The sequence below is a fragment of the Chelonus insularis genome, unplaced genomic scaffold (genome assembly GCF_013357705.1).
Source record: "Chelonus insularis isolate UGA/USDA-ARS -01 unplaced genomic scaffold, ASM1335770v1 contig_84_pilon, whole genome shotgun sequence".
Lineage (NCBI taxonomy): Eukaryota > Metazoa > Arthropoda > Insecta > Hymenoptera > Braconidae > Chelonus > Chelonus insularis.
Window position 1 is genome coordinate 80,644 of NW_023276772.1, and position 26,435 is coordinate 107,078.

The 26,435-nt window shown below is 32.4% G+C and overlaps 1 protein-coding gene across 1 annotated transcript in view; it reads left to right on the forward strand.

The window, feature by feature from the left end:
• LOC118071449 (glutamate receptor U1-like) overlaps positions 1-26,435 on the forward strand; it is a 106,831-nt gene that overhangs the window by 46,817 nt on the left and 33,579 nt on the right. The window contains exons 3-5 of the mRNA XM_035090615.1: positions 24,843-25,096; positions 25,490-25,698; positions 25,765-26,033. Coding sequence (XP_034946506.1) covers positions 24,843-25,096; positions 25,490-25,698; positions 25,765-26,033 — 732 coding nt within the window. The remainder of the gene's footprint in view (positions 1-24,842; positions 25,097-25,489; positions 25,699-25,764; positions 26,034-26,435) is intronic.

The following is a 26,435-nucleotide window of genomic DNA, read 5'->3' on the forward strand; positions in this document are numbered from 1 at the left end:
ATCATTCTAAAAAGCTCATGGTATTGTTTCTCATGAAATTAACAAATTTAGAGAGAACTTTAGCTCCAAAAGAGAAAAAAAATAGAGTGCACAGTTCAATCGGTATTTTCGACAACTTACAGTTATAATATACAACCAACGATATCAGCTGATAGAAAACTTCTCACTCCCCATTTTCTTGTGTTAGAAGAACCAACTAGAGAACTTGGTCCACGCGTAGAAGCATCGCTTTTTAGACCAGATAATGTACACGTAGAAATATTGAAATCTAAAGAACTTACTTCGTATAAAAAATTTAATTCAAATGTTGTATTATATGATATTGTGAAATATTTGTATGTCGCCATCTAATGACTATTAGACTAACGACAGTTTGTTAATTAACGACGATTGCTCAACGATTAGATTGTTTATAGCAACGAGGAGAGAGTTTGTTTAGCTCCAGTTTTTGACTGAGACTTGAGTTGACCGCACGGTTTCTTTCGTTCTAATTAATTGCAGTCAATCTTTAATGAATTTTTTCTTTATTAATTCATTTCCTGAAGTTGTCATTTGGTCTTAATTTACAATATATTGTGAAAGTTCATATACTAATTTTTTTTAGAACACTTCGAAATCTAGTTGAAGGATGTACTTTTTCCGAATGTATTACTTTTTTTTTATGTTATTACAAAGTATTATGTATCTAGAATCAGGACGTTCAAACGTCGAAATTCTTTTTTAAAACTTCCCTCTATCAATCGATTCATATGTAACGCAATCATGCCACATCGATTATTCACAGTGAATAAGCGATTCTATTAATTGGCTGAAAATGAATGGTTTCTTATTTCCGTCTATCAGTTTTCTTAATTTATTGCTGTTTATACCAGTCGAACAGTATTTACGCCGACAAATTTGCGAGAATAAGCTGGTATCGTAACATAAATAGAAAAAAAACAATACATTCTATATCTTTTGTCAGATTTAATCTCTCAACCCTGGTATACTGCAAATTCCTAGATTCCAAAAACGTGTCAAAATAACACACATAAAAGGTATTCAATGTAAAATGTCCATAAATAAACTATACATTATTTATAAACACTTTTGACATATTTCATTGTGTGTGAAAAATCTATAGTTTGTTTCCGGCATTTAACATTATAAAGGCTTTGCGTGTTGAAAGTGCCTACAAGAGTAACAAACTTGGATTTTCAGTGTGGAAAGATTGGTTTCACTTCGACTTCGTTCAACTTATCTCCAATTAACTTACCTTGCTCAAATCATTGCTAAGAATGGAAAATCAATTTGAACAAACGTCTATATTTAAAACTGATACAATTCTTTATAAGTAATCGAACTCGAGATCATCACGAAAAATTTAAGTTGTTTAACCGTAAAAACGAGCTTCAATTAAGTTACCGACGAAAAAGAATAAATTTAAAAAAAACATTCATCGTCATCTATTCATCTTTTGTGTAAAGTTAAGTTACTACGGCAATTCCGCGATATCGTAAGTTTTAAATTTTTTTTAAAATCAATATTATCTAATCAAATATGAAAACTAATTAAAAAGAGTAAGTGAAATCCGTCAAAAACAGATATCGTTCGATACCTGAGAAAAACGGCGTCATGTCACTGTTGTTTAAGAATCCGATGTCTTCAAATTGTTCTACATGCAAAAAAATGTTTGAGATCATAAAATTGCCCCAAGTTTGACATGCCATAATCGCAAAACCATAAGATTATTTTTATCAATTGTTTAATAAACAAAACCACATAAGTGTGCGTAAGAAATTTTAGATTCAATGTTTGATCAAAATATCAATAAACATTTGATTGCATCAATCTTATTCAGAATTTACCTGTAAGTGTTTGCAGTATCCTACTAAAACTGCCATAATCGGATGCGCCATGTACACGTTTCGAATGACCCTGTAAAAAACCAAATTCTCATGTTTAAATGATTATTTTAAAAAATTTTGAAGCACCGAAAAAGTTTGAATTCAAATGGAATGCTACGTCATCTATAAAATTAAGTCTTCTTTTCTTTACTTTCGATGAAATGTGTAAAAAATACTTCAAATTTTTTTGCGATTCTTCTTTTTACAGATCAAGCAAAATGAGTACATTGCTATGGGCATTAGATGATGCGTTAACACTAATAGTTATCTATCATACTTATAAATCACTCCATACAACATTTACTACTATAAAAGCCTTCATTTCTGCAGATTCGTTTCAATCGAAGGTGTCTCGGTTTGTTCTGCGAATTGTATAGTACTGATTTGCATCCTATTCTGTTTATGACGTTCTCTTGCTAGATCTATTTGACGATGTGCTGCACGCCGCATTGCCATGTCGATCATCATGTTCTTCTTTCCCTTAATTACCTCGCTTATGGAACATATGACATTAAACCGCCTTGGGCTATACTTTCAGAAAAATTTAGGCGCCGATTCTTCTGCTCAGACCATCATTCGCACTATGACTGCAATTTCACAATTTGAATTCTCACATATAGAGTACACTTGTACCACTAGCATCGTCCTGATTAGTTCATATTCTTCCATTTGCATCGACGTGAATTGCTTTCTTAATCCCACATTTTAAAATGCTGTTCAACAAATGTTCTGATAACTTTAGCAGACTCTACTACGGTTAATTCGTCATTATTAACTGCTTTCATTTTGTACTCGATTTTTCTTTTTCCACTGTCCATATGTTGCTTACATTTAAGTGTAAATCTAAACGAATCTCGCATCATTAATTTAATTTTCTGAGGGTCCAGCATCTTTATTTCTTATGAGTTCAACATTTTCTTTGCTGCTCTCTTGGTTGCAAAATGTTTTCGTAAATTTATGGCTTGAACGGTCAAATTTTCCAACTGTACGTCATGCAAGTTAGATTTTCTCGTGCTACGTCAATGGATTCTGTGCAATATACTTTAGATCATGTTTTGTTAGACTCATACATAAAAATACATTTCCTGATTTTATGTTGCTCTTAAAGTTTATTTCATCACATACTTTACAATGTAGTAATTCTTTTAATGATAAAATATTAAGCATACTTTCGTTGTCCATGTCATCATTATTCAATACCATGATGTTGGAGACGTCTTCAATACGTAGGTCATCATCATTGACTGCTTTAGTCGTTGATTACTATCTTCAATTACTGAAGTTCTTTTTGCTTCATAATTTGACATTCCAAACTTTACATAGCAATTTTATGATATTTATTCGTGTAATGAAAATGCATACGTTATTTACACTGAACGGAATGTACTCTTCGTTCAGTATAAATTACATGAAAGAAAAATTTCTATCAGGGATACTGCAATGATACGTTTGGTATATTAGTTTAACTTAAAAATAATATTGAAGTATTTTATTAAAGTCGAATGTTTGTGAAGTAATCAAGTAAATACTGTAGAAAATAATTGTACATATTATTAATATTTGTTTCTATACCGAGAATAATTATGTAAACAATAAGACATTATTATTAACAGTAGAGCTAATTTTTTTTTAAAATTATCTGTATTATGTTCTCCAAAAATATTTTTCACATGTACGAAATACCTATCACAATAAATCATTACATACATCAATAATTGTTTTCTGAAAACTGAGTACTTTTGAGTGGAAGAGTTCAGTAAAAATTGTAAGTATCTTACTGTTTCCTCTTCTTGCTGCTATAAACCTTAGAATCCTCGTTTCTTTCTAAAGTCTCTAGGTTTAATCACACTAATATCTGAAGAATTAAATGAATAGTCCAGTCAAATAAGAGAAATGGGATAATTTTGGTTTGCTGCGGCCAAAGTGATGATTTATAGGTTACTAGATCGGAAATTTCGCAAGGAACACGATGGTGTAGGTCAAAAATGTTTGGCACGCGTAGGGGGGAGTAAATCGCGAAAAACCGCCCCCCATCGCGAATTTCTCGATTTTTATCATAGATATAAAAAAATGTTCAAAATAAAAGTTGTTCAGAATGGAACTTTAAAAAAAAAAGTACTGAACACTTTTTTTCATATCTATGATAGATAAAAAGTTATTCGCGACTGAAGCGCAAATAACTTTTGACATATTTAAGAACATGTATGCCAATTTTTGCTCGTTTGTGATGACCGGAAGTCATCCATTTGAATTTTTAAGAAATAAAAACAGGGAAAAAAATTGATTATTTAGGAAAGAAAAATTTCATATCTCTCACATAATTACCTCGATCGATCTGAAAATGTACATACATGTTCTATATCTCCTAAAAACATTTGTGCGAATTATTGCACCTTTGAGAGGACCGGAAGTCATCTATTTAAATTTTTCCCCATTTTTTTTTTTAATTCAAATGGATGACTTCCGGTCATCACGAACATGCGAAAATTGGCACACATGTTCTTAGTGATGTATAGAACATGAATGTACAGTTTTAGCTTGATTGAGGTAATTATGCGGGAGATGTCAATTTCGAGCTCGGGAAGACTTTTCAACTACCCAGCATGAGCCTAAAACATCCCCCTTCACTCGCCGTACCGTGTCTTTGTCACACTTACGGTTGGAGTGTGCATTTCACTCGCACTCATGCTTTACAATCCTCGGCGCGTGCGTAGAAGTTTTGTGTGAGTGCGAGTGAAACAGAGAGATATTTATTGCTCTCTGACGCACCCAACGGCACCGAAAGAGGGAAAGTGCGCTCGGGCCCCTCAATATTAAAACCTGTCTAACTTTTGACAGGTAAAAGAGAGAACAGAATTTTGCATAGATAAATTGTTCAATTTCTGATTCTGCACATTTTGAGTCCAAAATCAGGCTGATCAGTCATTTTTGCAACAATTAGAACGATTTAAATAATTCATTATTGATAAAAAGAATGAAAAATTAATAATAAAAATTTTTTTTCCTCTGAGGATATAGTTTGATATCTCATGTTATCAAAAAAATTGCCACAAAGTAATATTTGTAGCGTTAATTATTTTTATAAATTTTCTTAGACGCGACTGAAGCTTTTGTCAATAGTGAAGCTTCAGTCGCGAAGACGGATTATTCAAGAACGCGACATATAGATATGGTACAGTTCGCTAAGAGCGCTCTCCCTTCAAAAACGTATCCCATACTCTTGACTATTTTATAATACATAAACATCGATAAATGATTGATTTTTCTAGTTACAATAGTAATAGATTTAGAATCGGTCATTACATGTTTTCTAACAAAATTATTTAATTGTAAATTTTAGTAGAAATTATGGAATGTTATTTCAAGAATTTACATATAAAAAGAATATTATAAATAAAAACTTTTGTAATAAAAAATAAATTAAAAAACAAAATCACGTTTTTAAGAGACGCGAACTTATTTCTTTTAATGTATATTCATATAATTTTTTGAAAACGTGGATTGTTAGAAAAATGATTTTAAAAAAATGATATCATTCAAAAAATTTAGTTAGTATTAATAAACAGACTATATACGATTTTATTTTATAAATAGTATCTTTGTTTTGTCTACCACGATGTATCGTCCCTTAATATCTTTTTATCTTTTTTATTTCTTTCAGATGTCGTGTTTGTTATTCTTACAATTGTCAATAAGTCCTTTGGAACTATTTCAGTTTCATCTTACGAGTACAATATTACATGTAGATGAAAATAAACCACTCTGATACTCTCTCACGCTTTGACGAATGAAAATTAATCCCTCCTTCCAAGATAGAGTAAATTTTTAAAGTTTTACCGTCAAATCATTCTCAGTCAGTTCTCTAGGCGCGCTTCATTAATTGATTTCCAACTATTTTTCGAATTAAAATTTTTTAAAGGAACTTAAAATACTTTCGGATACACGATAGTGCATTATTAAAGATCAGATAATGTGCAATTTATGTGTTTCTGTGTGATTATCAGTGTTTTGGTTATTAAAACATTATTTTCAAATATTTTGTGAGTAATGTTTGCCTTAGTGAAATCGTTTCGATGGTGAGTTCGCTGGGACGTATACACCAAGAGTCCCGACTTTGTGGATAATAAATTCTAGTAAAGATGAATTTTACGAAAGTCCACCAGATAAAATATATGTCGTTAAATGGTAAGAAGGGAAAAAATCGAAAAAGGGCTGGAATTTTTATGATATAAACGATATGGAAATATCAGGTAAATTGCATTTTGTTCGTATCAATATCTGATTGTTTTATTGAAATATGTATTACATTGAAAAGATGCATTTCCATTACAATTATGATTTCATTGTCATCTAGTAGAATGTTTGTATGTGTATTATTTAAGAAAATGAAACTTGGTGAAGATAAAAAAGATTAAAAAAAAGTTTCAGAATTGCTGATCCTCATAAGCTACAAGCAATAATGGGCAAGTTTAATGTGGTATTAAATTAAAATAATAAATGCGTTTAGTCAATTTTTTTTTTAACCTACAATGAATTTCTTTACAGACTCTGTTAAAAGAAGTTTCCTGAAACATTTAACAAAGGAATATTGCGAATTGCAATGAGCAATAAATTAGCTCCAATGAGAAACAAGAAGGGCCAAGGGGAAATAAACCTAAGCAATGCTATAAAATCTGCAGAGCAAAGTAATAAAGAAAGCACGAAGAAAAAAGACGAAGATTAGTGAATGACATAGTTTTTAAATTTCAGTTGATATTAATTCTTTTATGATATTCAGATTAAAATATTTTCATAGCATTTAAAATTATCTGTACATCATTTTTTGGTTGAATTTTGCATTCCATCTAATATTCAAACGTGCCTTCACACCATTATATGCAATGTTTACATCATAATAAATTTGAAAATGTATAATTTTGTGTATATTTGTCATTAATTTTGTACATGAAAAATTATACAGGGTGAATGCGTGCTAGTATTTTTAGTAATAAACCATTTTAGGAAAAGAATACTTAAATTATCTGACGATATATAAAAAAAATATATTTTGACGAATACGCATTATTGCTTTTTATAACAAAAAACTTATGCGTCATGTATACGATAATGTATGCGCAAAAAGATGTTTTTTATACATTCATTCAATATTCAAGTATAAGTTTCGAATAAAAAAATTCATGTAGGATGACACATTGCGTACGCTAAATATATAAAAAAAAATTTAAGTATTCTTAGAAATATATCATTTGAAAGATATAATTTACTAATACGAAAAGCGGCAATGTCTAGGTACGTCGCGTATACATAAAAATAAATTTATGAATATATTTAACTTCCCAGTGGGAAGTTATAGTAATGGGTCCGATTTTGGGAATCCCGAATTTTGACATATCTCCACGTTTTAAGGTTCCTAGAGACGAATACGATCGTTTTCCAGTGGACGTCTGTGTGTGTGTATGTACGATTATCTCGAGTACAAAAAATGATATCGACGTGAGACCAATTGCATTCGACGCATAATTATGTAACTTAGAATTGATTAGATTTTCAGCAAAATCGGTCTAGCCATTTTTTTTTGCAGAACCAAAAAAGTAGCAAAAATAGAAAATGACCTGAATTTCTCAATTTATAAATTAGACCATTTTTTTGACAAGATTTCGAAATCTTTAAACAAATATTAATATTAAATAATTAGAATACTTGTATAAAAATATGGTGACAATGTTTCATCAGAAGAAAAATTTTGAAAAACAAAATCAACAATGAAAGAATTTTAAACTCGTGTCAGGATTGAGAGCACAGCATTAAAGACGCTATAATAGTCAATAATAATTGTCAATAATATGGAATTGTGTTTATAACAATTGAACATTGTTACTAACAAGTGAATATTGATCATAGTAATATTTAAATAATAAGTTTTAAATTGTTATAAACAATGAAAATAGGGACCCTTTCTATATATATGAGTACTTTTAACGCATAATTTTTTCTTTTACTGAAAAAATGTTACTAACCGTATGACATAAATGAAAACATACTTTTTTCGTGTATGACAATGAAATTTGTTGTAAATAATGAATAAAAGGATCTATGAGGTATATTTAAATTCTTCTAACGCACAATTTTTTCTATCACTAAAATGAAGTAACTAACCATATCAAATGAATAAAAACAGACTCATTTCGTTTATAACAATTTCATTTGTTACAAAGAATGGAAACGGGTTCTATTCGAATTGTTTTCTCATTTTTTACTGGGAAGTTGGTCGTGTGGACCTTTCGGGTCGCATCCAGACCACTGCAGAGCACTGATATTTTTTTTTACATTTTAGCTCATATTTTTACTTACACTTCAACATATGATTTTTTTCGTGCAGGACATTCTCTGAAACACGAAAGATATTGTGATTGGATCTCGGCTGCGCTAAAAACTTCTATCTTACTTGCAATTACCGGTATGGGCTTGGATCGTTTACCTTTTTTCCTTACTTCTTTCCCTTTCTCGTTGCCCTTCTTATCATCACTTATTGCTTTAGATTCGTTCGTAGGTTTTTCCCTTAATGAATCAATAAATGAGTAACTGAATCCCGTACAACTACAACCAAGTATACTGATCATTCATAAAATGTGTGCAGTGAATATCTATGAACAAATGTATCTACCAATGATTTAATTGTTCTTATTATTATCATGAATTCCAATTTTCCTGCACTTGCTGTCCCATACGTTATTCCACATGCTGTCTACTATTTTCTTCAATGAATTGTCTTCTAGCATTTCTGCTAAACTCAATCCTTTGATCTGTGATAGGTGATGACGCCTAGTTTATTTATCAAATCCCTTAGCGTATCTTTTATCCAACTTATTGATCCACCTCATGTTGCTAACTCTATCGTTACATGGACTTTCTTACCTACTATTTTGATTACAATGTCTCTTAGTCCACAATTCCTAGAATTTGGGAACAACTGTCTTTTTTTTAGTCTTTTAGAACCGTTACCACATGATTCACAATTTTTATCGATAAGATATAAATAATTTGCTTTACACATCTGAATTTATCTCTCGCATTTCGCAAATTTAATCATCACTCGCATTTTCCCAGAGCGTACACTTTTAAAGTCAAACACTTCTTTACCTTCCGCTTTTTCTTTTTTGTCCCCTCTTTCCTCAAAAACTTATTCAACATCTGTATCTTCTGCATTTGATACAGCCTTATTAATATCAGAATCATTACTTGATTCAAATTCCTTTTTAGCAACCATTTTCTCTTCAGGACAATCACTTTAACTAGAATCTCCACTAGATTCGAGTTGTTCTTTCGAAACAATTTCCTTCCGCTTAGGAAAAATGAACATACATAATTCAGATGGCATTCTCAAAATTTATAATGTAAAATGTGAATGAGCAGATACATTAAACAATCTTTTGGCCTAGTTTTGAACTGATTGTTGACGTGAATATAATATATAATTCAAAATCTCAAAAACTAAATGTCAACTGTTATAATTTTGATTCTTAATAGAACTTAATCATTTTCCTGTTCTTCCTTTTTTTCGCATCTTTCCAGAAGGAATAAATCAACTCTCTCAATCACTAATCAAACTTGCATAAGGAATTAAAAAAAATTCAATAGCTTCTGCTTACTCTCCAAATCAAAAGAATAATTTAACAGTCTTCGCATACAATCCGAATTTAATATGGATACTATAGACACCGAATTGAGTACCTCCAGTAACTTCCTAGTAGCTATCAGTAGGAAAGGGTTATCTTTCACATGAAATTTCTCAACATCTCCTCCATCGTCGAAGCAATAAGATCTTCTCCAGACTCTATACCCTACTTTCGGTAATTATCAAATTTAATTTTTCCTAATTTTTTTTGTCTTCTTTTCATTACTAGTCTTTAATTAACTTACATTACACAGAAAACAATTTTTACAGTAACAGATTTTTCTTGTAACACGACGTGTTCTGTAAGGATCGTCCGTCTCATATCCCCTCACTATTCTATTAGTTGACTGAGGAAATAGTTAGCTAAGAGACGAAACCTGGCACTACCGTAAGGTTATCATGGAAGGTCGGGTCAATAATTACCGACCGACCAATTCTCAATCAATAAAAGGATCAATACTTGATCTAAAATTTAGAAGTATAGATGAGGGCGTAATTAAGCTCTTTGTCCTACTCCTAATCAAGAAGCAATAGATAAACGATTGATTACCAGAAGCTTCACTCAGCGGTTGTCTGTCTAGTTAAAAAGACGTCACTTAGCATTGCTTGTTGCGCTGAAAAGATATTACTGTTTTGTGAGTCTTACAATTAATTATACAAAAGCGAACGTTCGTAATGTTTGAGAAAAGACCTATTGTATCATCGGGTTTATTCTTACTTTTGGAGAAGCCGTTGGTGGCCAGGAGGAAATCGTTGGAGAAAGTACACAGTAAACCTGGATATTCAGCCGCTGGTGGTGGAGCAGATCAACGACAGCTACAAAGGGAGCCATTTGCTGACCCTGGGTGCAACGGAGGACGTCACTCGTAAGCTGTATCTTCATTCTGTCAACAGATCTACTATTATTGGATAGCGAGTGTGTGTCGCGCAATTTTTATTGTATGATTTATTACGTGATTAAGGAACTCCGTAGTCAGGAATTTTTGCGGCAACGAGTCTTTGTCGTGCCGTACGTCCAGATCTCTCTTGAGACTGAAAATTATTATTTCACTAGAACCATGAGTAGTTATTTGATCGCTGTTGGATTGATCTAATTATTTGATTGATATTTTAATATTTCTCATCCAAGCGACCATTGTAAATCTCGTTGATACTTGATTAATTGTTGTAATGTAATTTGAGCGACTTTGGCAGTATTATGGTAATTCACAGAGAAAATAGTCACGTGCTCTGTAACATTAATGATTTACATGTTAATTTATCGATGAATTTATTTGTTTAATCCGTCAACCTGCGTGCAAGAGTCTGCGAGGAATCGTTGGCGATTCAATCGTGTTTAGGCATTCTGTTATTTCGCGGCTGATGCGAATTGAACGTATTGATAATTATCATTATAAATACGGTGACCCATTGGAGCCGTAACATTGCAAAGTACTTGATAACTGTTGAATCCCGATATATCTCAGGATCACGGGAATAGTTAGCCAGCACACGGCGTTCGAGAATGCTGTATGAGTGAATTGGACTTATCTCCAGTCCTTGGACGCGCTGCATTGGAAGTCAATTACCATTTCAGTAAATTGAATATGCTGAATGTATGAAACTAATTATTCGAGCGGAGTTCGAGTGATCACCAGTGGTGACACACTCCACGAAGTGTCACGCTTTATCTTTTATTTAATTGTAAAAGCTAGCCTGTTCAATATTTAACAAATTGTTCAAGGTTATTTATTTTGACTGTAACTTTATTTTTTTGGTAGGTAGAACTTAATTGTCCTCCTACCTCCCACCCAGATTTGTTATGAATTTTATCAACATCAACTCGGATTTGTTACCGTTATATAAAATGTAGCAATCCAATTGATAATTAATTTTCCATTAACGATAGATACTGCGTCAAGGCACAACAGTCGACGCAGATTAAAAACCACTCTTCGTCTATCGTTACATCCTTCTGTAGAATTCACACATTTGTAAATACAACAAATAAAATCTGTAACTGCAACAAAATGAAATCTGTTGCAGCTACATTGAAACTTCTCAAAAATACAAAGTATTTTTTTTTCAAAATATGAACGAAATTTATTTAAATGATAGGAAGAAAGATTTCTTCACAACTTATAATAACTTGTTTTTTTTCTACAATTACCGATCATTTACCTATCCTCATCATTCTGTTTTATCGATATTATGAAATAATTAAAAATTAGGGTAATGTAGAGGTCATGGAGCGGCACCTAGGTGATGGTGCTTTAATAACAAATAAAATAAAATAGTGTATTGCGCAACTCGAAACCATTCTGTTCATTGTTTTGAATATGGCATCACATTTTTTGATGATTATAAATGAATAAACGTTGTTAAAAAAATTTTAGAAGTGTGAAATTTGATAAATTAACAAGAAATTTTCAAAGGTAATTATGTTTCATTATAGACAAACATTAAAATTTTGATTAATCATGTGTAAACATATTTTATTTAGCAAGTTACATCTTAATCCTATTTCCTAACCTTAATCATTTTTTCCATTTTGCATGAAGAAAACAATATTGCTAAGTTAAAAATTTTGATCCCAAATGAAAACGTTTCTTTGTTCATGCATATAAAATACTTTATAATGAATGTTGTAAACAGTTAGAAGGAGGATCTAGCTAGTAAATGATAAATATTGTTGATAAATTAAATTAATACATTAGAATACTACATCAATAACAAAATATCGTAAATGATTATACATGTTTTTGAAAAATTTCATATGATTTATGATAAAAAAAATATGTATTAAACTACGGGAAAAACGTATTTTTTATTAAACCATGAACTTACCAAATAAAATAGATCAATATAGGGGGAATCTTTTTATAAATGGTCGTGTAAGTTTATAGATGATTATATCTAGTTTATAGTAATTGACATTCGTTATAAACACAGAATAATGGTTCTTTACGACAAAAAAGACTAACAAGGAAATCCCGCGAGGTGGTCACCCTTGATTTAACTAAGGCTTCTATATAATAATCTGCGTCAAAAATGATGAAACACGTATTTTCTTTTTCAACGGAAAAACGTTTTGAAGTGGTAAAAATCACCCCCAAAGTTAACACCTTATGATGAAAAATACCTTTATTTACATATTTATAAAACTTGCGGATACGTATTTTTTTTTATTTAAAAGAACAAAAAAATCTATAACTTAAAAACAATTAATTATGTCTTAATGGGACCAATTTCAATCGAAAGAGCATGAAAAATTACGAGATACGTGTCTTTGCAAGTTTTAAAATAACATCGAAATCGATACCGGGAAATCTATTCTTTTTTTATGGAAAAATCCATACCAAAACATCTATAACTTGAAAACTAAAAATTATTTTCCGATGGGACCAATTCCAAACATAGATATAATTTTTATCACAGTCACTGATAAACTATTTTCAAGAAAAATTTTTTCTGTAATTCTAATATACGGATTTGTTGAGAATTAATTAATTCTCAGTTTGAATTGCCAGCTGACAGGAACTTCGGCGGCAATCTTGGGACTGGGTCGATAACCAATCGACCAAATAATCAATAATTCTTAGTTTAGTCAATCATTTGACTAATTTTCAGTGTCCCGTTTGATTAATGAAGTTCCTGTCGCCATTCTTTCATTGTTCTCGTTCACGTGTACACGCTATTCACATTCATTCTTAACAAATCTGAAAGTTTTGAGTCAATCATCAGTACTAGTGCTATTGTAAATTATCAGAGCCATTTAAGCTTCATTCTAAAACTAGAATCAAGTAATATTCCAAGACTTTTCATTGTAATTCAAGACATTTCATCAAGATTCATTTTGCATTGCATTGATAGGCTAATGCCACGTGCACAATCACATTCTTGCTCAACTTGAGAAGCGTGCTGAGCTCGTGTGGGACGTCAATAATACCGAACACACCAAGTTGAGTATTTTTTGGAAATTCAATTCAGATTCAATAATTAAAAATAGACATTCAGTGATTTTGAGCGACATTCAGTCTTCCTAGTTGTTCTGACTTGGAGGGCCCCAAGTCAGCAAGTCTCAGAATATTTAAAAATGGTTAATGCCGGACTTGTCCACCGGCGCGTCAGTTAACTCAATGGACCAATCATCGGGAAGTAATTCCCTCATGGCCCAGAAGGCAACTCTACGGCCCTAGTGACGCCAACAAGCACGCGGTCGAGCACTTGTGGCGTCAGTTAGCTCCAGGCAAATTACGCGGTCATCTCTGTACAATAGTTCGCAGTCAAATCGCAGATTTTTTCAGTCAGCTCACTCTTTGTACAAAAAAGTACGTTCAAATAGACTCAGACAACTCTCACGAAGATACGTGAATCATCAAATTACTCTCATCAGTGCCAGTGGTCCAGTATATTCAGTTGTAGTGTCTTTGGGCGCGAACTGGCGTCGACGCCATAGTGCCTCACGGACATTCACCTATACATCGCTCCCCCGAACAACTCTGGTGTATACTGTGAATGTTGCTATTCACTGTTTTTTGAGACTATGTTTTTTGGTGAAAAAATAACCATTTAGTTACTTGTTAGTGCTTAAAATAAAGATACTTTATTTTTTCTAAAACCCGACTTCCGTTTGCTCTGTTCCGGCACAATCATCCCTATTCTTGAACGGTTAGCTTTAATTCACAAGTTAAGATTTTCTGAACAGGATTATTCAATGCTAGCATTTTGGACGAATGTGACATATTTTGATCATTTAAAAAATTGTAACATTATTTTTTGCATTAATCTTTGATACTGTAGTAAATGAATATTTTTGCATCTTGTATCCATTTCAATTTTGGTTAATAGTCATTATTTTATATGTGTATAAAATCGTGTGCTCGAAATAGAAATATTATCATCTTCCATTCTGAAAAATGTGTAACACTCAATAGTTGAAAATAAAAAATAACCCCCTTAATTTTATTCGGTTACTTTTGACAACATTAAAACTATGAAAATTATGGAGACACCTGTAAATAATGCTGAAATACAATTGATGAGTCACTGTGTTGAAGTAATTATTTTTCTTTATGTAAATGAAACTTAAGGAGATGCGCATTGCTCTCGCGCATGCCACTCCGTTTTCAACTAATTATTATCATAGTCCGAGTCAAGTCTGAGTCTGTAGTTTCATGAGAAATTATTTTTTCCTTTGATCTTATGAAAGTTATTGTAAAGGCAGTTAAATGTAACAGCAACTATTAAAACTAGGAAAAAGGCGCCTTCTGTATTACTTTTCTATTAAGTTACATTTGTATTATTACTATTTGTAATTAATAAATCAAGATCAGACAACTTATTTCATTAAACAAAAATACCCTCACTTATGCAAAAAGAGAAAACAAATTTAAATAAACAATCATCAGGTTATGGGCCCAGGCACGTAGCCGTGCATGAATTGAGGTCAAGTCTGTAAAGTCTGGTCAGTCAGTACAAGTCAGTAGAGTTGGGACAAATCAGTAGAAGTCTGGAATTAGTCAAGTACAAAAAAACTTCAGGATGGAAACTGTACGGTCTCAATTAGAATGTCTAGCGGAAGATGCCCAAGGAAATGTGAACTATGAGTTATGGAGGTTCAAGTTGAATCTATCCCTAAAAAGTAAGAAGATTTTCGATGTTGCCACTGGAATTACAGTAAAGCCTGAAGGAGGAGAGAACACTCAAAAATGTATCAGTATGAAAAAAGTCCGATGTGTCTATTGAAGGCTTACAAAGACAATTCTTTGGGTATAAGTACAACGAAAATAAGTCAGTCGTAGAAAATTGTATGCAAGTTCAGCAACTGGCTGATAGCTGGTCTGCTGAAGGTGAAGAAATGAAAGAGACTTGGGTCATGCAAAAAATCCTGAGTATATTGCCACCAAGACTTTATCATTTTCGAAGAGACAATGTCAGCGGGGCAGATAAAAATCTTAACAACCTATTCAATCGTTTGAGGTCAGAAGAGGACATGTTGAATGAAAGCCAGTCAACAAATATACCGACACCACAGAATGCATTTATGTCAAAATAAGGAAATAAGTCAGCAAAGTCAGCTGGAAGTCAGAAGAATAACATAGTAGAACGCTTTAAATGTGAGAAAACTTGTCACATCAAATCACCATGTCATGGAAAACCGTCTGCAAAATATTTAGAGTATTGTAAGAATACATATGGCTGTCACAAGTGTAAGGCTAAGGGACATTTTGCTAGAGATTGTCCAAACTTAGATGCTAGTCAGCGGGAAGATAAGTCGAGCAAAAATAGCAATAAAAACAGTAGTAATAGACGTGCCTTTATTAAAGTAAGTCTGTCGTCAATAAATGCTCTGAATAATACTCCTAAAGACTGTTGGTATCAAGATTGTGCTGCAACTCAACACATGAGTTCACGTAAAGAGTGGTTCAAGAACTATGTCACTCTCGATGAACCATCGCTAGTTATTATTGGTGATGCAACCGAACTGGAAGGTATTGGCATAGGTGATGTTGAGCTTGAAGCTTATAATGGTCAAACCTGGGGAAAGATAGTCTTAACGGAAGTACTATACACTTCAAAAATGTCATTTAATCTTTTTCAGTAAGTTCTGCATTGGACAGAGAATATACACAGTCAGCCGGTGCAGATAAGTCAGTCTTCAAACACAGCAATGGTAATGTCGGTGCAATAGCATTCAGAGAGGAAAACCTCTAAAAAATGCAATTTTGCAGAGAGTCAGAACAATGTCTTGTGGATATTTCCTTAAGAAAATGGCATGAAAAGCTCGCACATCAAAACGTTGCACACGTGCGAGATGTATTAAGACACAATGGAATTAAGTTTCAAGATGATTGGAATGAATATGTATGTCCAGGATGCACCTACGGAAAGCAGCATAGAGTATCGCACCCTTTAAACCCAAAAACATCAACAAGGCCACTTGATCTAGTACATGTGGATCTATGTGGAATGAATATTCACTCATTAGGAGAAGCAAAGTATTTTTTACTGTTCAAAGACGCCTACTCACATTTCAGGACTGTGTACTTCCTGAAACATAAGAATGAGAAGGCTGCAAAACTAGAAGTATTTTTGAGGTTAGTTGAAAATCAATTTGACAGGAAAGTTAAAGTATTACGGCGGGACGATGGCACTGAAATAAAGAATAGTAATGTACAGAAAATTCTAGACAGTCTTGGGGTTTTTCATAGCAAATCCAGTGCCTACACGCCACAACAAAATGGACGTATTGAAAGGAAAATGAGGACTGTAGTCGAAGCTGCTAGAACCGTCATACATGCTAGAGGTCTGTAAGAAAATCTGTGGGGCGAAGCACTAAATTATGTCATATTTACAATTAATCACACTGGTACGAGCACAGTAAAAGGTAAAAGCCCAGCTGATCTGTGGTTTGGAAGGAAAATAGACATCAGTAAATTAAAATCTTTTGGTTGTGGCTGTTACGTATTGATAGAAGAGAAGAAAAGAAGAAAGACGGAAAAAAAGTCCACCAAAGGTCAATTTGTTGGCTATGATATAGATTCACCTGGTTTCAGAGTTTTCATCAGAGAAATGAATGATGTCGTAAGCTCAAGCAATGCACTGTTTGATGACAAGAATGACACTGAAAGTCTTACTGATCTAGAAATGTTGCCGATTGAAGTAAATACTAAAACATTTGACAATGAAAACTCAGACATAAACTCGGAATATGAAAGCCTTAGCGCTGAAGATCTTGAAGATGAAGATTGGTCTCCAAGTCGAGAAAATGAAAGCAAGTCTGACAGCTTAGACAGTCCAGTTGCAGTCCTTGGAAGAAGAAATTTACAAAATCGTCGTGCAATAAAAGCACCAGCTAGACTCAATTATTTAAGTGATACAGCACTAATAACACAAGGTTTTGAGACTGATTGAACTGATAATGTGAATGATATTTCAGTCGCTGAAACACTTAAAGACGAAAATTGGAAAAAGGCGATGTCAGAAGAGTTCGAGTCCCTGTCAAAAATGAAAACATGAGCTTTGACCGAGAAACCTAAAGACATTACACCTATGTGTGTCGTTGGGTGCTACGCAAGAAGGATGATGGAAAATATAAGGCAAGACTCGTTGCCAGAGGTTTCGAACAGAGAGAAGGTAAAGATTATTTTGAAGTTTTTAGTCCTGTTGCTCGTATGATGTCAATTAGGTTAATATTGAGCATAGCTGCATCTGAGAGCATGAAGATAATGACACTCGATGAAAAAACTGCTTTTCTACACGGTAAACTAAATGAAAGAATATTCATGTATTAACTAGAAGGTTTCGATGACAAGTCAGGTCTCGTATGTGAGTTAAAGAAAAGTCTTTACGGCTTGAAGCAAGCACTGAAGATTTGGAATGCAACGTTCTCAGAATTTTTTAAGACTCTAAATTTTAGATCCATAGATGACGATCCATGTGTTTACTATAACAAGAACAGGAAGATAATAATTGTACATGTGGATGATGGTCTCATGGTCGGGCAACAGAAAAGTGAAATGCTGAAAGTTTTAAAGAAGCTTGATCGAAAGTTCAAGATTACTTACAATACTGGGAAAAACAACAGCTTTTCATACCTCGGAATGCAAATTCAAGTATCTGAAAACAGAATATATGTAAGTCAGTCTAAATATGCAGAAAGAGTTATACAACGTCTCGAGTTTGGGGATCTCAACCCCGCACACACACCTATTGAAAGAGGAATGGTCACAGATCCTGAAAACTTTATAAATGATAGTCCCTTGGACAAGTCAAAGCCGTATAGAGAAGTCATTGGTAGTCTGCTATACCTTGCCACCATATCACGTCCAGATATAAGCTTCTCAGTTAATTACCTAATTAACAAACCTATGAAAAGTCACTGGAAAATGATTAGACGTATCTTTCAATATGTCAAAGGGACAACAAAGTTCGGAATATGCATCAATGGAGATAAAAATCTGTCTGTGTACAGTGACTCTGATTATGGTGGAGATTCAGAAACTGGACATTCCACTAGTGGAGTTCTTCTACTGCGTGGGGGCCATATAGTTTGGCTCACTCAACAACGAAGCACTGTATCAAACTCAACCGCTGAAGCTGAGTATCGAGCAGCAGTATTAGCCATAGATGAAGTCTGCTGGATACGAAGCCTAGCTAAAGAGTTAAATCAATTAGATACAAGCCAGCCTACATCACACTACATTGACAATCAGCCTGCTAGTCACATGCTGAAGAAGAATACTCACGAAGGAAAAATCACAAAGGGAAAGAAACACTTTGAGATATCTAGAAAGTTCATTGGAACTACAGTAGCACCAGTTCATGTCAGAAGCAAGGATCAACTTGCAGATAGTTAAACCAATAACAATTGACTAACTTAAAGACTATATTTTCGCGCCTCCGTTTTGAAGCATTTGCAACGTAGATACTGTCATTCAAAAAAGCTCATCGTGTTGTTTCTCGTAAAATTAACACATTTATATCATCAAAAACGATTGAAGATTATAAAATATTAAAACAAATGTCAGAAGTGTTCGTTGACGATGTAAAATCGAGAATTCAATCGTATGGTTTAGACAACATATATAATTCTGATCACAGTGGCTTCCAATTAGAACTACATTCAGAGAGGACTCTACCCCTAAAAGGAGAAAGACAAATAGATTGTACAGTTCAATCGGTTTCTTCGACAACTAACAGCCATACTATACAACCAACGGTATCAGCTGATGGGAAACTTCTCACTACCCTCTTTCTTGTGTTAAAAGAACCAACTGGAAAACTTGGTCCATGCGTAGAAGCATCGCTTTTCAGACCGGATAATGTACACGTAAAAATATCGAAACTTGGAGAACTTACTTCAGATAAAAAATTCAATTTAAATATTATATTACATTATATATTCTGAAAGTTCATATACTAATTTTTTTTTGAACACTTCGAAATCCAGTTGAAGGATGTACTTTTTCCGAATGTAGGGAAAAATAGTTTACTTTTAATAAATTCATGGACAGGACATTGTTATGAAGCTGTCGCGTCTGCCAGACCACCGGATAAAAAAATTAAGATGATGATTATTCCCAAAGCAGCTACCAGTCAAATTCAACCATCGGATGTTTTTGGGTTTAGAATATAAAAACTTTGTCAAACATTCTTCAAAGAGTGTTCTATTTCAAGGGTATGATTTGAATTGACTCTTGAGAGATAATATTATTGAATTACAATAACTGACTCAAATCGATTTTGCATTTAGAGATAACTGTAAGTCTCATTGTATAATTCCAGGATGTAAAAATATTGCGATTATCCGTTGTGCATGGTGTAAAAAATCATTGTGTCTTGAACATTCTTACAATGATCATTATATATATAATACGTACAATAAATGAATAATGTATCATTTTCATTAGGATACGACTCTGGGAAAAAGAGGATTATTTTTTTGGCATCGATTTCGATGTTATTTTAAAACTTGCAAAGACACGTATCTCGTAATTTTTCATGCTCTTTCGATTGAAATTGGTCCCATTAAGACATAATTAATTGTTTTTAAGTTATAGATTTTTTTGTTCTTTTAAATAAAAAAAAATACGTATCCGCAAGTTTTATAAATATGTAAATAAAGGTATTTTTCATCATAAGGTGTTAACTTTGGGGGTGATTTTTACCACTTCAAAACGTTTTTCCGTTGAAAAAGAAAATACGTGTTTCATCATTTTTGACGCAGATTATTATATAGAAGCCTTAGTTAAATCAAGGGTGACCACCTCGCGGGATTTCCTTGTTAGTCTTTTTTGTCGTAAAGAACCATTATTCTGTGTTTATAACGAATGTCAATTACTATAAACTAGATATAATCATCTATAAACTTACACGACCATTTATAAAAAGATTCCCCCTATATTGATCTATTTTATTTGGTAAGTTCATGGTTTAATAAAAAATACGTTTTTCCCGTAGTTTAATACATATTTTTTTTATCATAAATCATATGAAATTTTTCAAAAACATGTATAATCATTTACGATATTTTGTTATTGATGTAGTATTCTAATGTATTAATTTAATTTATCAACAATATTTATCATTTACTAGCTAGATCCTCCTTCTAACTGTTTACAACATTCATTATAAAGTATTTTATATGCATGAACAAAGAAACGTTTTCATTTGGGATCAAAATTTTTAACTTAGCAATATTGTTTTCTTCATGCAAAATGGAAAAAATGATTGAGGTTAGGAAATAGGATTAAGATGTAACTTGCTAAATAAAATATGTTTACACATGATTAATCAAAATTTTAATGTTTGTCTATAATGAAACATAATTACCTTTGAAAATTTCTTGTTAATTTATCAAATTTCACACTTCTAAAATTTTTTTAACAACGTTTATTCATTTATAATCATCAAAAAATGTGATGCCATATTCAAAACAATGAACAGAATGGTTTCGAGTTGCGCAATACACTATTTTATTTTATTTGTTATTAAAGCACCATCACCTAGGTGCCGCTCCATGACCTCTACATTACCCTAATTTTTAATTATTTCATAATATCGATAAAACAGAATGATGAGGATAGGTAAATGATCGGTAATTGTAGAAAAAAAACAAGTTATTATAAGTTGTGAAGAAATCTTTCTTCCTATCATTTAAATAAATTTCGTTCATATTTTGAAAAAAAAATACTTTGTATTTTTGAGAAGTTTCAATGTAGCTGCAACAGATTTCATTTTGTTGCAGTTACAGATTTTATTTGTTGTATTTACAAATGTGTGAATTCTACAGAAGGATGTAACGATAGACGAAGAGTGGTTTTTAATCTGCGTCGACTGTTGTGCCTTGATTTGACTCATTATATTTCCTATTATCCAATTCTTTTATTATTCTTTACTATTTCAGTATGTAGATGTTTCGAATTTCAAACATATTCTAATAGCCTCTACGCCACATCGATGAAGTTTACAAGCAAATAGTCTTACAAAATGCGGTTTCCTTCCAAAGGATGAAATCAGCATATACACTAAGAACGCATTAAATGCTATAAAGGGTTTGGAAAAAGATTATCGAGTTATAGTGATTAAAATGAAATCCAATCACTTATAAATTTATGAGTCTTGAGGTAAACATCAGTGCTCTGCAGTGGTCTGAGTGCCACCCAAAAGGTCTACATGACCAACTTCCCAGTGGAAATTTAGAATTTATCATAAGATTGAATTTCAGTTTATTTACAACAGTTTAATTGTTATAGAAAGAAAATCGTTGATAATCATGATACATAGTTAGTACCTTTGCTTTAGTAATAAAAGAAAATGGCTGTAAGATAAACTCCAATACCTTGCATCCAACCCGTTTCCCAATATTTATAATAAATTTTATTGTTATGAATAGAAAAAACATGTTTATATTTATGCCATACGGACATACTGGGAAGTTAATGGAGGTTTAAGGCAGGGCTGAAGTCAGAAAGTTTCCCGGAGTTGACTTTACGCCCTCGTGTTGTGCGGCAAAAGGCCGAAGCTTGACATCAACTGAAATTGAGTAGGTAACAGGGAAATCGTTCGAAAAATGATAATTTTCAGGGATGCACTACAAAAAGGGAGCCTTAGGGCACCAAGAAATTTACAAATTTTTGAATAATCTGTTTCGAGCAAGACAGAGCACAGAATATATCTATCTATCTCCGTCTTATTTTTCAGAGAAGACTGCGAGTTCGAACAGTTGACGAGCAAGCACATACCCCACCCTCTGTTACCAAGCCTGAAGCTTATGATCTCTAAACGTAAACAAAGCAAATGAAAATATGCTGGCTCTGTAGTCAGAAAGTTCGACAGTTATTTTACCGAACGTTGTTCGATTCCAATTGCGGCAAAATTTTTTTTTTATTCAAATTGCATGTAATTGCAATTTTATTATGCCAAAAATGAGTTTTAAATTTCAATTTTTATGTAAAATATTTTTTTCAATTAATCAATGACAAATGAGAAAATATTTGAACAGAGCCATAAACTCTTTTTTTGTACAAATACATTGATAATAGCCTTTTTTAACAACTTATTAACAATAAAAAGTAGTTTAAACAATCTGTGGCGAGTTCCGGCACTTCCCCGGCAAGCTCTACCCACACTCTTTGTGCCCAAGCCTGCAGCTTATAATTTTGAAGCATCGTTAATATTGTTGAAATCGTAATAGCTCAGTGGTTAGAGCACTAACCTTTCTTTTTGCTGGGCAGGGTTCGATCCCAGTCATAGGCAATTTTTTTTTCTTTTTTTTGCTTAAGTGACTTTATATACTTATAAATAATTTCATATATTTTACTAAATTATTCTTCCAATTGATTACGGAAAACAACTTGTTTTTCTGAAAATAAGCTGAGGATGAAGAACGAGTTACTATGAATTCTTTTTTTTCGAAAATGTTGTCTTTAAAAGACAATAGGAATTGATTTTGAACTTATATAAGCAACCAATTATTGTATTTATATAAAATTTGATTGAAAAAAAAAGGAAAAAAAAATTGGCTATGACTGGGATCGAACCCTAATCGGTCAAATGAAAGCTTGGTGTTCTACTTACAGAGCTAACACATCATATCTGACATTACGTTTATGTTTATAAATTGTGTAATGCAGGCTTGAGTACGAAGGGTAGGGATAGAGTTTGCCGGCGAAGTGCCGGAAATCCCCGTGGATTATTTCAACTACTTCTAAATATTTCTAAATTGCTTAAAAAAAAACTATGTTCATATAGCTATAGTAAAAAATGGGTTTATAACCCTGTTCATATGTTTTCCAACTCGACGTCGATAAATTACATAAATAATTGAGAAAAAAAAATCAAATCGTTGGTAAGAATTCATTTTAGCATGTTAATATTATAATTACATGCAAATCTAACAAATGAAAAAGAAAAAAAAAACCTTACCATGACTGGAATCGAACCCTGCCCATCAAAATGAAAGACCGATGCGCTAACCACCGAGCTATTATGATTACAAAACATTTATATATGCTCAAAAATTATAAGCTGCAGGCTTGGGCATAGAGAGTAGGGGTAGAGCTTGCCAGCGAAGTGCCGGAACTCGCCACGGATTGTTTAAACTACTTTTCAACGTTGATAATAATATGATTAACTTGTTAATAACATAAAATTGTTAATACATGTAAAGATGTATAAGTTGTTAAACACAGGCTATTATCAATGTATTTATACAAAAAGAAAGTTTATGGCTCTGTTCAAATATTTTTCGACTTAGCGTCAATAAATTCAATGAATAAAGAGAAAAAAAAATCAAATTGTTATAAAGGAATAATTATGGTATGTCAATATTGTAATTACATGCTAATCTAACGAATAAAGTAGAAAAAAAGTGATTATGACTGGGATCGAACCCTGCCCGGCAAAATAGAACTCTGACGCTCTAACCACATAGTCAGCATAATCTCAATATTGAGTTTATGTGTATTTGTTTTTACACTACATGCTTGGATACGCCGACTTGGAATTGAGCTTCCTTATTAACATTTATACCTAATAAAAATGATAATAATGGATGAATATATGTATTTGAAGTTATTTGCAGGTATTATATTAATTAATGTTAAATGAGTATCATCATTTTTATTTATTCTAACTGCAATAGTCATCAAAGTATAAGGCATTGTAAAGCGATGCACTATGTTTACATCACATACATATATTACCCGTACACAAATACAGAATTTACTCGCCAAAATGCAGGGCACCATCAGTTCTGGATACGGATTGAGCATTTTTTCAATATGGATGACTGAGGTCATCTGCGAGCATAATGCTGTCACCTATCAGAATTTTTTCAAACTAATTTTCCGGAGAATATCATCTGGAATACAAGATTTCTAATTATTTCTAAATTATTCAATTTTATACTATGAATTGATTTTTTTAACATTCAGACAGGTGGCAAGGACTGACGCAAACACGAATTTTGGGCGAAAAACGTATAAAAATGAAATAATTAGTGATTTTTCATCTGAATGATGTGGCCGCCATCTTGAAATTTAAGCGTGGCAAGTCAATTCATAATTTTTTCATTATTCTTTCTAATTTATTTAATAAAAATATTCACTATATACAAAAAATTGTTGTTTACGTCAGTCCGGCATTAATTCCTCTGTAATTTGGTACCTAATTTTATAGAAATAATAGTAAATTGGCGAAGAAATTAGAAATATCCCGATCCCATGTATTTGGATAGGGGGAATCAGTCACCTCTCTGACTTCAGCCCAGCCTTAAAATGTTATATCTTTTTAAGTTCCAGATTTATCTTCAAAAAACCACCTCTTTCATATGTAAAAAATCTCTTTACATTACCGTTCAATCGACTTGTTTGGTATGCTATTTCATTATCAATATGTGCAATATGTGGATTTCTATACCTGGTCTTGAAATGGGAATGGAAACACACAAGAAACAAGCAATCGGTATTCCAGTACAGCGGTCAGTTAAACAATGACCCTAACTTGAGTGACAATTTATTGATTTTGATAGGTGCTTTATTTCAACAAGGTAAACAATACATACATATCGAATAATTTTTAACCAAGAAATATGAAATTTTTTTAAGTTCATAAATAACGTAATTGTATAGATAGTTCTTTAATTTTCATGAATCTAGTCTCTAAAACGTAGCACAACAGATTTCAAAATGATTAAAGATTAATAGGAGTAATAAGTATTATATTTCATTCATGAAGCAATCAGTTTTCTCTGCTTTCTTGGTGTTTTTATCACCATTATTTTCAGTACTTCAGATTATTCAGAAACTTTTGATTATTGATTTTCTTTCGTAACACCTAATTTTTTATGAATCTAAAAAAGTCTAATGTAATTATTCAAATGCTGTCGTACGTGATATGAATTATATTCACTTGATGTTTTAAAGACACAAATTCATTACAGGATCATCTTACGAGCCTCGAAATATCTCTGCAAAAATAGTGATATTAATGTTATTGATTCTATCATTGAGCCTTTATGCTTCATATACAGCTAAAATTGTTGCACTCCTTCAATCCACAACATCATCAATAAATACAGTTCAAGATCTTATAAAGAGTGGATTGAAAATAGGAATATATGATGTTGTGTACAACCGATATTATTTTCAGGTACGTATCGTAATTGTCTTACTAATAAAAAGATCGAATCAACAATAATGGCGTTAATTATCATAGGCTGTGCAAGATCCAATGAGAAAAAATTTCTATAAAAATTATGTTGAAAATAAAACTTCCATATGGATGTCGTTGGATGAAGGCATAGAAAAAGTTAGAAAAGGACTATTCGCTTTCCATGCAGATGCAACTGCATCATATTCACTAATACAAGAAACGTACGAAGAAGAAGAGAAGTGTGGCCTTCATGAATTTGATTACCTAAATTTACTGTATCCAATGCTTGTTTTACCACTCGACTCACCTTACAGAGAAATATTTAGAGTTGGGTAAGTTATGGTCTGATAATAATTAACAACGTGATTAAGCTAATAAGCACAAAAATTATGAGAAAAATGTCATCTTGAAAACGAAAAATACGAGAACCCATAATGTTTTTCTTATTTAAGAAAAAAAAGTATTGCATAAAGTGTGCCAGTCATCTTGTGTGGTTTAGATTGTTTCCTGGTGCTTCATTTTAAATTGTGCTCATTTCTGTAGCTCAGCTGGAATCTATGCTTTGCACAGATTTTTAGTCTGAGCTCATAAATGCTCTGACCTGATAGTCTCTATAATAAAAATAAAACTCCTTTTGGTGGTGGAGCTCTATTACAAGCTTACGTTCCACTATAGATGGTCAGAATTGTCCATGGCGCAACTGCTTAACAAATTGAGTGAGGAACTTCAAGGTA